Below are 14670 nucleotides of genomic sequence, written 5' to 3' on the forward strand. Positions count from 1 at the left end.
GTGACAAGTATAGAGAAGGGCAGAACCATCTTTTCTCTTGTTCTAGTTCTATACTCCTATTAATGCAGCCTAAAATCTAATTAGTTCTTTTGGCAGCATCATCACTCCGTTGGCTCGTATTGACTTTACAATCAAATCAAGGTCTTTTTCACATGTGCTGTTGTTAAACCAGGCAGGTCTCTTCTATCCTGTGCTAGAGGAACAAACCAGCTGTAGTTGCTGAAAGGAAGTCAAGTCTAGCAATCAGAGCCCAGTACATGAGGGGTTTAGTATAAAGGAAGGGCAGCGGGTGGTTGGGGTTCATGGCAGATGCTACCAGTTGCCTGCCCAATAAAGATTTCCTTCTTCTTCCTTACTCACAGAATCCCAACTTTGTTCAGAGCAGCAATGTGTCCAGCTAAAAGCAGTGGACTTTCAGGCTTCCTTTGCAGCTGGGAGTGTCCTTATGACACAGTTCTAGTCAAAGAGATGTAGGTAGACATCACTGGGGAGTGTTCCACTCTTAATAAAAAGCCAAAGTCTGGGGCACCTGGGTGGCTCAGTCAGTTAAGCGTCTGCCTTTGGCTCAGGTCATGATCTTCAGGTCCTGGGATCAAGCCCCAAATCAGTCTCCCTGCTCAGCAGGGAGTCTGCTTCTCCCTCTTCCTCTGCCTCTTCCCTGGCTCCAGTGCTCTCTCTGTCTCTCTCTCTCTCTCTCAAATGATGCGGCTATTTCCCCTTCCTCCTGTCTATTATGCAGACATGAGATCCAGAGCTTTAGCAGGTGTTTTGTGACCATGAGACAAAAAGCAAACCTACCTTAAGGATGGTAGAGATGAAAAGCCAGTGCCTTGGGACGCCTGGGTGGCTCAGTCAGTTAAGCATCTGCCTTTGGCTCAGGTCATGATCCCAGGATGCTGGTATCGAGCCCCACATCGGGCACCTTGCTCAGAGGGGAGCCTGCTTCTCCCTCTACATGCCACTCCCCCACTTGTGCTCTCTCATTCTCTCTCTCTCACAAATGAATAAATAAAATCTTAAAAACAAAACAAAATAAAACAAAAGCCAGGGCCTTGATGGCATTGTTGAATGGCCATACCAGCCCTGGACCATGTATTCAGGGAATTTTTGGTACACAAGACAAATAATAACCACTATTGTAGAGCTGTCTATTATTTGCAACCAAAAGCATACCTAACTGACATAGGGTTACCATATAGGAAAACTGGGGATCCAAATGGAGGGCTAACACGAGTTTATGAATTTAGACACTTAGAAATACAAGTGGGCAATTGGGGTCAGAGGAGTCCATCAGTAGGCCAAGCCACTGGGTGGAGGCTTGGGGTCAGGACTTTCTCCCTAGATGGTGGATTAAAGAGCATACTGGGCCTAGGACTTGATAGGGGACTGGTGGTCACGCAGCATCTCTGACTGGGGGACTCAGCCACAGGACAAGGAGACAGAAGGCCAGGGATCGAGCTGGGCAATGAGATAGAGGCTCAGTGGAAACCTGAGATAAGACTCAGACTGGTGGCAAAGGGGCTACTTGATGCTGAGTTCCAGTATACAGGGTGAGGTTACTTCCATCCTTCCTGTCTTAGGACAGGTGTAGCCTGCAGGAGGGAGGGAAAGTACTCCACCTATATGAAGGGAGGAAGGGGCACAGAGGGTGGGATCCAGGCAGAGCCTGACAAGCTTTAGTTCAAGCTGTGCTTTAGCCTTCCTGACACTCTTCTTACAGGTTCTTAGATTCAGCCTTAATTGCAAGCTCTTGTTTCCATCTTTTTCCTATGACCTTTTAAGATCTGAGCTTAACAGAAAGCTCCCTGTTGTAACCATATTGGTCTCTTCAAAAGGCTCCCACTTTTTCTTCTTCCTAATTGTCAGAATTTCACAGTGGAAAACCTTCTCTTCCTCCTTCTACCCCAAGTTGTCTCCCCCCTACCAGGTTTGGGGACACTCTATCACTCTTGCTGGGCAGTCTGGGTCCCATCAGAAGTGATCCACTCTTATCCTCCAGCTTTAGCCTCTGCTACCCTAGAGCAGGCAGAGAAAAAGGGCTGGGAGGAAGGCTGACCAGGGCCCACCGGTTCTGGGGAGCAGCAGTCCCCTTCCCCACCTGGCTATTCTGCCCCAGGGGCCTGACTAGAGGCCAGTGCCTTCCCTTCCCTAATCCCAATTTCTTGTGTCCTCTAGAGCGAGAGAATGAGAGCTTGCTCTGACCACTGGTATGCTACCACTTCTCCTTTTGTGTACAGCAGGTACTGTGTAGGTAAGTTATTGTTATATTGTGCTCCTGTGATAAATGGACCTTTGTGAGACACTTTGCGCCCTGTGTATGCTGGGGGAGGGAGGGAGTCTTGCCTGAGTGACTTCTCACAGAAAGCTCCAGAGGTGCTCAGAGCTGAGAGCCTAGGCCTGGCAGGCTGCTCTTTCATTGGCATTCAAGGGTGTCAATCACTGTGGCCCTGCCAATCAGCTCCGAACCAGGTATCTGTAAGCGATTAGCCTTCTTTGTTAAACAGAACACTGAACCCTCCAAGGACTAAACAAAGAATGGCTCTGGAAAGACAGTTCCTAGGGAGGCAGGGGCAGTCATGCCAATGTCACTGACTTGAACCCTTTGGTTTCATCTTCCTTCAGGCCCTACTTTATTCCTTGCATCTAGGCCAGTCCTAGGTCCTTTTAATTCTACCTGTCATTTCCCTCCCATGTGTATTTCTTCTCTTTACCCCTACTGCTGCTTTGTTTAGCCCTTAACACCTCTCATCTGAACTACTAACCAGTCTCCTAACCAGTTTCTTTGCCTCAAGTCTCCCCCAGCCCCTACCCAATCTCCATCCTGCAGCCAAATGAATCTTCTAAAAATACAAATCTGATTGTGTCACCTCCTGCTGAAAACCTTTCAGCCTCTTCTGTGGCTCTTAGTACCCCTGGGATAAAGTCCAAACTACTTAGCACGGCACCCAGGGCCCTTCATGACTTGGCTCCTGCCAAATCCTCAGCCTCATTTTTGGCAGTGCTCCTATTTCACACCTATTCACAATGAACTACTTTGCAGGTTTCTGAACATGCCATTCTTGGCTTTGCTCCTGGGCCATTACACATGACATTCCCTCTGCCTGGGACATCCTTCACACACCACCTTCTCTTCTATCTGTCTAGCCAATTCTTACTCATCCCTAAGACTTCAACTGAACTCCTTCAGCCCAAGACATATTTTACTCATGCCCATATCTCTGATGCCTAGTACAGCATCTGGAACATAACGGATCCTCAAAAGGTGTTTGCCAAATGAGTGAATGAATGCCCCCAACTCATGCGGCTGTGTGCAAAGTTGTCTCTGAGGGAAGCCGGCAGAGTTGATCCGTCCTTTCCCTTACGGGAGGAAAACCTCTCCTTCCTCCCACTCATATTAATCCTTATTGCACAGGGTTGCAATTTCTTCTTTAAAATGTCTGCATCCGGGTGCCTGGGTGGCTCAGTCGTTAAGCGTCTGCCTTCGGCTCAGGTCACGATCCCAGGGTCCTGGGATCGAGCCCCGCATCGGGCTCCCTGCTCGGCGGGAAGCCTGCTTCTCCCTCTCCCACTCCCCCTGCTTGTGTTCCCTCTCTAGCTGTCTCTCTCTCTCTGTCAAATAAATAAATAAAATCTTAAAATAAATAAATAAATAAATAAATAAAAATAATTTTAAAAATAATAAAATGTCTGCATCCCAGGGCGCCTGAGTGGCTCAGTTGTTAAAGCGTCTGCCTTCAGCTCAGGTCATGATCCCAGGGTCCTGGGATCGAGTCCCGTATCGGGCTCCCTGCTCAGTGGGAAGCCTGCTTCTCCCTCTCACGCTCCCCTTGCTTGTGTTCCCTCTCTCGCTGTCTCTCTGTCAAATAAATAAAGAAAATCTTTAAAAATTTTTTTAAAAAATAAAATGTCTGCATCCCTAAATCAACTGTGAGCGTCTCAAGGGTGGAGCCATGCCTACCTAGTCCCCTTCAGTCTCCTACCTATTCCCAGCATAGTACTTGGAACATAATGAATGAATAGGCCTCCCAAATGCCTGACAGTTTTGTTCCTTCTCTCATATCCCTCTACTCCCTTCCCCATAAGCTCTCACTACCAATACAGCCAAACTGTCACACTTGTGGCTTCAGGATCACACAGGGCTCCTCCTCATCCCTGAAACATTCGACTGCATTCCTCTTAAGTGGACCGCCCTTCCCACCCCCACCCAAATCCTGCTATTTCTTTAAGAACCAGCTCAAATTTTCACTCTTCCAGAAACCGTTCATGCACCCACCCCAGTCCACCCCGAATAGTGCTAGTGATCCCCACCTATCTCATTTAACCCTTGGTAGCCCCTCGTGTTAGGGGAAAACCAAGACTCAGAGGAAGAAAGGACTCTTTCAAGGACACATGTTATGCTCAGTGGTAGAACTATTGCTTGAACCCAAGTCTCCAGCCCATGAATCCTCCCATTAGCCAACTTACCTGCTTTCTTTTCCTCCTGTAGACTACAATTTCCTTTAAGGCAGGACTGTGTCTTCCACCCTTTCATCTTTCCTGGTCTTTCCTGGAGTGTTAAGAGAGCTCTAGAGCCAGACTGCCTGGGTTTCTGCCTTGGCTTCATCGGTTACCAACTCTGTGGCCTTAGGCAACTTAACCACTGTAAACCTCAGCTTCCTCATAGTAAATGAGGATAACAATAGTGCCTATCTCATAAGATTATTGTGAAGATTAAATGAAATAATGCGCGTAAGGCACCCAGAGCAGTAACCTAGCACCTGGTATACGCTCAATAAAGGCAATTTTCCTTATTGCTGTTATTCTTAATATTAACACATTTTTACTGGTGATGGTTGACTAAAAATTTGAATGGGGGAGTTACTGGGAGTGGGAGGGAGTGAGGAAAGGAAGTAGACAACAAGACCAGTCTGAGATTTGGTGGAATCCAAACAAGGTTAGTGGCGTGGCAGGACGTTTGTACGTCTGAGTTCCTAGTGCCATGTGACTCTGTGAGGGCCCCAAGCACATGGTTCCATCCGGGCGGCGCAGCTTCCCTAACTCTCAGCTATTCTCAGCAGCCTGTAGGGGGAGCCAGGAAGCTAGGAAGGGGGAGAGGCTGCTGTAAATCTTACTAAGGGCAGAAACGACACCCTATCTCTACTACCCATCCTTAGCCCACCGTCTTGCCCCCCCTCCAGGGCGCTCTCTGAGCCCAGTCCTCTGCGGCAGCCGAGCTGGGAGCTGTCCTTCAGCACCAGGGGCCGCCTTGGCCTCGGGCAGGGCAATGAGGGCGGCTGCTGAGTTAGGGACACGGGACTGGTCCGATCCGCAGCCGGCTCCAGCATCGCCTAGTCACGGGGACGGGGGAGGCGACCCAGGGAGGCTGCGAGACGCTAAGGAGAAGCCTCCTGCCTCCTGCCATCAAGAATCACCATCAGAAGTCCCCTAGCCCTCGGGGGGCGGGGTAGTGAGCGGCCGCCCTGGCGAGGGAGGCGGGCGCCCAGGTGGGAGGGGGAGGGAGAGCGCCGGGGCCTGGGACTCAGCGTGTGGCGTGTGCACGCGGGGAGCGGGCGGATGAACGGAGGCGCTGAAGTGAATGGAGTTGGGGGTGGACTGGAAACATCCCCAAACAGCACAGGCTGCGGCCGGCGGGGGTTGGGGGGGGGGGGCGGCGAGTCCTGAGGCGCAGGCGCAGTCGGGGCCCCAGTCCCGCTCCCTCCTCCTCTCAGTGCCTCTTTCTCCGCCCCGCTCCCCCCCAAACACACTCGCACACGGGCTCTCAAGGTGTTCTCCGCACAGCGGAAGATGGCGACAGACTGAGGGGGCATGGCCAGCGGGAGCCACGGGGCCGTGCGGCTCGGCGGCCGCCACAGCGGTGCTAACGGGAGACGGAAGCGAGAGGCGCACTAAGTGAAGCCCCGTGTCGGCGTCCGGCGCCTGTGGCGCCGCCGGGAGCCAGGTGGCCCGCCCGAGCCGGAACTCCGGGAGCAGCAGGCGCGGAGCCGGAGCGGAGCCGGCCCGGGACCGGCCCGGGCGAACGGCCAGAGCGCGAGCGAAGCCCGAAGGGCCGGGCAGCGGGCCGGCCGGCGGGCCTAGGAGGGCGCGAGCGAGGCAGGGAGCGGCGCGGAGCAGGCAGCAGGCGGGCGGGCTGACGGGCGGGCGGGAGCGGCGCGGCGCGGGGCGAGCGAGCGGAGCGCGGTGGCCGGGCCCGCACGGCGGCGCTGAGGGGCGCAGAGCTGCGCCGAGCAGAGACGGCCAGAACAGAGTGCGAGCCGGGCGGCCGCCGGCGCGGAGTGGAGTGGCGCGGAGCCGAGGGCAGCTGAGGGGCCCGACACTATGAGGAGTGCGGCGCCGCCGCCGCAGCCGCCACCGCCCCAGTGCCCCGCACCGCCCCCCGCCGGGACGCCGGGCAGTGCCTAGCGGGCCGGGCGGCGGCGCCCGGGCTGCCAGCGAGGGAGCGCGGGAGGAGCGCGGGGACGGCACGAGAGCACCCCGCGACTCTGGCCTGAGCGGGGCCGCGGGCCGGCCGGCCTGCCTCACCATGCAGCCCCCGAGGTAGAGCCTGGACGGCGCGGAGGAGCGCTGAGCGGCGCGCAGCCCGCTCGCCCGCCCGTGACGGCCGTCCGGCCTCGCGCCTGCCTGATCCCTCCAGCCCGGACTCCCCTGAAATATGTTCAGGGGCGCTTGGATGTGGCCCGGGAAAGACGCCGCCGCGCTGACTATCTGCTGCTGCTGCTGCTGCTGGGCTCCCAGGCCGAGCGACAAACCTTGCGCTGACTCTGAGCGGGCGCAGCGATGGCGACTGTCCCTGGCGTCCCTGCTCTTCTTCACCGTGCTGCTCGCTGACCATCTGTGGCTGTGCGCGGGGGCCCGGCCCCGGGCCAGGGAGCTGAGCAGCGCCATGCGGCCGCCCTGGGGGACCGGCCGGGAGCGGCAGCCGATGCCTCCTCGCGCGGTGCTGCCCCTGCCGCCGCCGCCGCCGCCGCCCAGCGAGCCCAGCGCGCCCCCGGGCACCTGCGGCCCCCAATACAGCAACCTGACCAAAGCCGCCCCCGCTGCCGGTCCCAGGCCGGATTGCGGTGGTGTCCCAGAGCCCACGGGGCTGGACGCAGCTTGCACCAAATTGCAATCTTTGCAGAGACTTTTTGAACCGACTACCCCAGCCCCCCCACTGCGGCCCCCTGACTCCCCTTCCCGTGCCCCGGCCGAGTTCCCCTCCGCCAAAAAAAACTTGCTCAAAGGCCACTTTCGGAACTTCACTCTCTCCTTTTGCGACACCTACACGGTCTGGGACTTGCTGCTGGGCATGGACCGCCCCGACAGCCTGGACTGCAGCCTGGACACCCTGCTGGGGGACCTGCTGGCCGTGGTGGCCAGCCCAGGCTCCGGGGCCTGGGAGGTGTGTAGCAACTGTATCGAGGCGTACCAGCGGCTCGACCGACATGCTCAGGAAAAATATGACGAGTTCGACCTCGTGCTGCATAAATACTTACAGGCAGAAGAGTACTCAATCCGGTCCTGCACGAAAGGCTGTAAGGTAGGTACTGGCGTCCGCGGGCACAACACCTCCCTCGGCGGCGGCGGGAGCGGTGGAGGTGGGACCCGGAGAGAAAAGGAGGTCTGCCCCCCTCTACCCACCTCACCTCCTCCCGTCACCCCCATCGTTCACGGTAGGGCACTAGGAGTGCTACCTTGGGACCCTCCCCCAGAGAGGGGTGCCGCAGGGATTCAGGTCAGTTAACCACCCGGCCAACTTCTATTAATCCCGGGTTTGGGCACCTTGGGACTGGGGCTTCCTGGTGCTCCGCCCCCGCATGAGGAGGGAGGGGTCACGGACAAAGGGGTGGAAAGAGGGATCTGGCAACCCCCAGTCTCCATCCTCAGCCAGCGGTGCCCACTTCCTTTCCGGAGCCGGCATTGAAAGTCCTGGGACTGACTGGTGCCGGCGGAAGGCCAGAAGGGGAAGGAGAAATATTTGGCAACCTAACCCTCACCCTTTGGCCCCTGCCAGTGGATGAGAGGAGAGGCATTCCTGCTGGTGGGGCACTCGGCTGTATTGACCTTACATGACCTGAGGTGGAGCCCAGGGGTGCCTGTCTTCTCCCAAGGAGGGAAGCTGCCAGCCCCTCTTCCCTGATAAAAGGAGTTGGGGGACAGGGCACAGCGGCTCGGGGGAGGGCCACTGTGGGTTGCTGCATTACAAAACTCCCAGTGCCTTCCCAGCACACTGGGGTAGTGGTGGAGGGAAAGCTGGCTGTCTGGCGCTCGGGGACAGGCATCCAGAGGAGAGGGGAGGCCACTGCAGAACGGGCCTGCTTAAGGCAGAGCTGGGTATGGAGAAACTTCTTGACCCTCGGCAGGGTCATTCTGGACAATAGGTGCATGGCGGCTGTAAACATTTGGGACGCGGTGCCACTGCTCTGTTTGCTCAGCTTGGCCAGGTGGCCTGCCTTTGGGAGAAAAGAGACTAGCAAGGTCAAAGGGTCAAGTGAGGAGGAGACCAGGTGGGGTGGTGGCCTCCCTCACCCTGGGCTGAGAGCTGGAGAGGGAGACAGTGACTCCTACCCTCGCTTGTCTCCCTCCGAGGCCTTGGGGAGGGGCAGAAAGTGCCCCTTTCCAACGAACGTGCCCCCTGTGCACTTCTTCAGGGTGCCACGCTCTAGGTGGGCTCCTTAAGGATTTGGGCAGGGGATTGGGGAGGAAAGGGGTAGCTCCTTGCTCCTGACTTCACTTTCTCATTCTCCTTTTTCCTGTTCTCGTAACCTAGCAGTCGCCCTCCCGCCTCCCTCAGCCTCAGCTGACTCACTGCCTCGCTCACACTACCAAATGAGGTATGCCACTTCTTAAAGGTGTACAGACAGATAGACAAACACACAGCCGTACAGCACCGCCACCCCCCAGGCAAAGTCATGCAGAGATAGAGAGAGGTCGTCACGCCCACAAACAGCGCCAGAGAGGCAGACACCCTGTCACACACACGCCTCTCTCCCTACGATGCCAGAGACACACAGAGAGGCGGAAGAACTGTCACACGAAGAAGGACACATTTTGTCATAGAGAGACACACACACACACACACCCTCGATGTCAGTCACAGATACACACTCAGGGAGAGCAGAGGGATGTGGTCCACAGCAGGGAGAATAAAGGATGTCTCTCTCGGTGGCCCTCCTTCCAATCCCGCGGCCCCAGTCATTTTCCTTGCCTTCGGCCGCCAGGATGACCGAGAGACCACACCACAACTTGCCCATGGGTTTGTTTTTTTTTTTTCCCCCCACGTTGTGGTTGGCTCCAAGCTCTGTCTGGTCTCACGCTAAGTAATAACCCCTCGTATTAATTATTTTGACCAAGCACTTTGATGGAAGAGAAAGACAACTGATGTCTTGGATGCAGGAGGCCTCATCACCTCTACCACTTGTTAGCAGTGTGACCTTGGGCACGGCGCTTCACTTCCCTAAGCTTCCATTTCCTCATTTCTAACACGGGACCCATAATCCTTGCTCTTCCCACATCCTGAGGCTTCTGTGAGACTTCAGTGGGAAGAGATAGCTGATAGCGTTTTGCGGTAATAATATGACACCGGACATTGATGTTATGCTTAGGGTCTTAACATCTCTCACAGATCTTACGAGATCACAACTGCCCAGGGAGGACGGTGATACCAGCACCGTTATCCCCATTTTACAGATGAGGAAACTGAGGTGCAGGGAGGGGGATCAAGGCCGCTTAGCCAACAAGCAGGAGTGCCAGGCCTCCAGCCTGCATGTTCTGCCGAGGAGCGGAGGCGTATGCTTTTGCCATAGGCTCCCATCAGGTCCCCCCTGGCCAGGGCCCTCCCTGCTCTCCTCTGTCTCCTTGCTGCTGTCGCTGTCTGTCGCTCTCTTGCTCTCCCTCCCAAGTGAACTCTGCCTGCTCTCTTGCTGCCCCTGTGCTGGGAGGAGGCCAGTGCCTGCCTCCTCCGGGGGGTCTCCCTCTCCTCTCCGGCGCTCACTCCCTCAGCCGAGGCCTAGACCCACAGGACTCTGGATCGCAGCCGTATTATGGGCACCGAGGGACAAGGCAGCCCTGCTCTGCTCCCACCTGCAGCCCCTCCCCCTTCACCCCACCACTCCACCTCCTTCCCAGTCCTTTTTGCCCATTCCCATGCCTGCCCCCAGGCTCCAAGCCCTCTCCTGTCTAGCCTCTCCCCCAGATGGGATCCCTTGCAGACGACGCCTCATCCTCAAAGCTTCTCCTGGGTGGAGAGCCCGTAGCCCAGGCCAGGATGAGGAGGCTTCCTCTGACTTCCGGAAACCAAGTTTGGAGGCTCTGCTCCGGGCCCAGGTGACCCCCATCCCTGGGGCCCTGTCCTGAGTGTCTCAGTCAGATCGGCCCTGGGCAGCTCCAGAAACCCTGTTCTCTCCCGCGGCAGTGCCTGCCCCTGTTTTGGGCCATGCAGGGCCCCACGAATCATACCTGTCCTCACTGCTGCCTGTGACACCTCCCAATTTAGTACCAGCTGCAACATTTCCTTAATGTGCGACTGACTTCCTCTTGCACAGCAGGGGATGTTAACTTAGGCTGGCCCATGCCCATCCCCACCCTGGCCTCTCCCAGCCCCAGGCCAGAGCTCCACCCGGGGCCCGGACAGCCCCGAAGCCCTCACCTCCCCTTCCCCTTCACCCCCCTTCCCAGCCCTGCCTGACAGCCACCTCCCCCCTCCACACACACAGCCCTCCATCCTCCCAGCCCTGCTGTGCCCCTGCCTGGTTCCCATCCCCTGTTCCCCCCACCTCTGCCCCACTCTGACTCAAAATTTAGGACAGTGTGACTACAGGGAGTGGTGGAAATGAAAACAAAACCCTGGCTTCTTCTCTCATAGTTCTGATCCAAGAAGGGCTAGAAGCCCAAGAGAAGGACAGGTCACTCTCTTACCGGCCACAGGGCCACAGAAGTAAAGGTTGGTGCCAAGGAAGGATGTGATAGTTCTACTCTGCTCTGGACAGGCCCGAACCCACCTGGCACACTGTGCGTTCCATTCTGGATCTCACACTGAGCAGGTGGGGAGGAGGCTGGAACCCAGGTTCTCCTGGACAGAGTTGAAGGAGTTGTTTCACCTGGAGAAGAGGAGACACAGGAGGATGTGGTCTCTGACTTCAAACCCCAGAAGAGTTGTCATGGTGCAGAAGAAGCATGCCGGGCTGAGCCCCATACGGACTTCGTAGTTCGAAAGTCCTGGGGTCAGACCCAGGGGATGATTGGATTTAAATTTAAAAATCATCTCTTCGGCCCCTCCATGTGACCTTGAGCTAGAGACGTCAACTCTCTGAGCCTCACTTTTCTCATCTGTGAACTGGAGCTAATTCATCATAACAGCCCTGTGAGGTCATTAATAATGACAGGTCTGCACAGTACCTAGGCCTGGCACATCGGAGTGGCTCAGTTAGCAGGTTTTTCCTTCCAAAGAGGGAACAGACTGCCCTAGGAGGAAGTGAGCTCCCACTTCCGGCCAACGGCTGGCCTGACTCGGGCAGACCCTTGGAGGAAATGCCATGGAGACGACTCTAACTCCAGGTTATGGGAGGAGTTGGACAGGTGACCTCTGAAGTCTGTTTCAGCGCAGGGTTTAGGCCCGAGAGCCGAGCCTGCTCCCTGAACGGTGGCATTGGATGGGAAGGGCTGGTGGGGGGGCCTGACACCTCCACACAGAGGAGCGGGGACTGCTGGAGCCAGCGCCTCGCCTTCTGCCCGTACCCGCTGGGGCCTTGCTCGGCCTCCACTCCGGCTAGCAGCTGTTTCTGCCTCACTGCCTTCCTCTCTCCTCCCACCTGCCACAGCTTTCCTGCCAAGCCGGACTCCTGGGCTAACACTGATGCTGAGCAGGGAGCTCAGGTCACTGGGCAGAGGGCACATGCTCTAAGGCTCTAAGGCACATGCTCCCAGCTCGCAGGCTGGGAGTAGAGGCCCACAGTCGGCCTCCCCGACCCAGGGTTCTCACGGGCAAAGAGGGTGCCCTGGTCCATGCTGGGGCCGGGGCGGGAGGAAGGGGAAGGCAGTCAAGACGTGGCCTCCTGGGAACCATGGCAAAGCCTCCCCTGGGGAGGAGCCTCTAAATCCACAGAAGCTCATTGCCCAGGAATGTGAGCACTGGGCTTCCGGGAAGAGACGGGAACAGAGAAGAGGCAATGTGTATAGCTCAGCCAAGGATACGGTGGCTTAAATGTGGGAGGGGGAAAGTGACCTCCTGCTGCCTACACCTCTCCAGACCACCTCACCCCCATCCTGACCCACCCCCACCCCCCATAGTCTTCCCAAATTTTAGCCCACACCCAGCACCCCATCCCCATTCCAGTGGCCCCACAACCTTTGTGATCTCTTAGAAGATCGCCCTAGACCCTTCCCCAACCACACCCCACACCTCACTTGCTAATGCTCACCCCTACACTCCTCCGACCCCCACTTCTCCCAAAAGTTACCTCCAGCCCCTTGCCCCATCTCCCATCCCACCCCACTCCCCTCATCAGCCACCTCTACCCCACACCCCTCCCAACTTTTACCCCATGTCTTTCCCTTCTTCCGGCCTCCCCCCCCAACCCCCCCAATAACCTCTGTGCCCCCTCACCCCTTGCATCTCTCACGCCCCATTCACACTTCCCCTCCCTTATCCCCATGCCTTCTCCGGCCTCCCCTTCCGTCTTCTGGTCCCTTCTTCTGTCCCTTCCCTCCCTCCCTCTCTCCCTTCCGGCTTTTGTGTCCCCCCTGCCTTCTCCCCTCCCTGCGCAGGGTGGACATGTGTATGTGTGCATGCACACACACTTAGACACAGACACACACTCACATGGACACACAGTCTTCTTCATGGCTACTTCCCATCCTTCCCACATGCTGGTGCCTGACTACTATAGTCACCATAGCAACGGGAACCTCCAGGAAGGATACACTGGTATCTCCTGAAGGTGGGGGTGGGGGAGCTAGGTGGAGGAAGGGAGCCCAGCAGCCTCCCACCTAGTCTCATGGTCTGGCTGGAAGAGTCTGCTGAACACAGTGGAGGCAGTGCGGGGCGGGGGGGGGGGGGGGCGGGGTGAGGAAAGGGAAGACAGTGGGCGGGGCCGAGAAAAAAGGAGGGTCAGAGATCTCTGAACACCTCCCAAGCCCGAGAGGGCGCTTCTAAGTCCTATGGGTGCGTGTCGCCTCCTCCCCAGGCACTGCTACCTCATGAAAAGGGCACCCCCGCCCCTTCGTGTGTAGGTGGGGATGTAGGAGGACATCTCGGGCTCAAGGGTGGGAGTATAGCCTAGAAAAATCTTCCCCCTCGGGGCAGTTCTTTTGTGTTCCCACCCTCTGAGGCTGTTTACCTGCTATGTGGCCATGCAGACGGGCCATCAAACCTACCCCCCACCACCGCCTTAGCTCATGTCTCAGCCACGGGCAGATTGCAGCTGCAGGTGTTTGTTGGAAAGCCAGGGGCAGCTTCCGAGGGCTCTAGACCAATACGGACTCCCAGGAGCACCTTTGTCTGATGCTGACCTGGGAGGTCTCCGGGAAATGGGTATGTTGTGCTCCTGTGGTTACAGGCACTTAGACCAGAGTGTGTGCAGGTGGCCAGGGATGCTGGATCAGACTTTTTTCCCTAGGCATCAGAGGAGGTTCAGAAAAGCCTGACTTTTTGACACCTTGAGCCAGGTAGGTGCTTAGAGGGGAGTGCAAGGGCACAGGCGGGTTGCAGCTGGCCCTGGGGAGGGAAGGAGTTACTACAGAGTGACAGGGGCTACTGGGACCAAAGCTCCTGCCCAAGTGGATCCCGGAGAAGGGAGCTGGAACCTGGGCTGGAACAGGTCTCTGGGCTAGAAGGCTAGGCAGACTGGCGCCCAAGAAGAAAGGGGTGAAAAAGGGAAAGGGGGAAAGAAAACTGCAAGCTTTTGAGCGCCTGTGAGACTACAGGGACTTTCTATGTGTCCATAGGCTCATTTAAATCCAATCATCCCAGCAGGCAGGGACTGTCATTATCCCCACTTCGCAAATGAGACAGCTGTGGCTCAGTGAGGGCCAGTGACCCACCCATGCCACTGTAGCCAAAAGGTGGGGGGACTGGGATACAAAATCAGGTCTGTCTGCTCTCTCCCCAGAGCACACATGCACAAAGGAAATGTTAATGATCTCCTCCAGCTGTCGGAAGCAATGCCCAGCTGGCGACCGAGAGACTGGGCTGCAAGGCCAACCTGACCTCAGAGGAGGTCCAGCAAGGCCTCCTGGCAGCTTGGGGCCCCCTGTAGTGGCTCAAGTGCAAAGTGGGGGGAACCCACCAACAGCCTCTTTGTTCAGCATCCCAGTCTCTTGTCCTTGACACCCAGTGACAGTCACCAGTATCCTCTTGGGAGAGTGACAGAGGATAGGTACCAGGAAGGGACGTGTTTGCTGCCTCCTTTGTCTGCAGGCTCTACACAAGAGGTGGGAGGAGCCGGGCTCCCCCTGCCTGGAGGGAAAGAACTGTTCTATTCCAGGCCTCATCCACTAGAAGGACCAACCAGTGCAGGAGGGGAGGAGGTCCTCCTAGGCAGGCCTAGTGCAGGCCTGAGCCCCACCAAGCACCTGCTGGGAGAGCTGGTAGTGGAAACAGTGAGATCTTGTCACCCCGGAGCCTGCTAACGCCTGGGCTGAGCTTTGGACACCCACTTCCCATGCCACTGTTTTGGCGAGCTCTGGCCTGGGATG

General features: G+C 57.0%; 1 protein-coding gene across 1 annotated transcript in view; it reads left to right on the forward strand.

The window, feature by feature from the left end:
• Positions 1-5742: 5742 nt before the first annotated feature.
• NALF2 (NALCN channel auxiliary factor 2) overlaps positions 5743-14670 on the forward strand; it is a 28377-nt gene continuing 19449 nt past the window's right edge. The window contains exon 1 of the mRNA XM_025849047.2: positions 5743-7516. Within this exon, the coding sequence (XP_025704832.1) occupies positions 6650-7516 (867 nt within the window). The 5' untranslated portion in view covers positions 5743-6649. The remainder of the gene's footprint in view (positions 7517-14670) is intronic.

The sequence above is a fragment of the Callorhinus ursinus genome, unplaced genomic scaffold (assembly GCF_003265705.2).
Source record: "Callorhinus ursinus isolate GAN/ISIS: 27379988/994484 unplaced genomic scaffold, GSC_fseal_2.0 scaffold66, whole genome shotgun sequence".
In the NCBI taxonomy this organism is placed as follows: domain Eukaryota; kingdom Metazoa; phylum Chordata; class Mammalia; order Carnivora; family Otariidae; genus Callorhinus; species Callorhinus ursinus.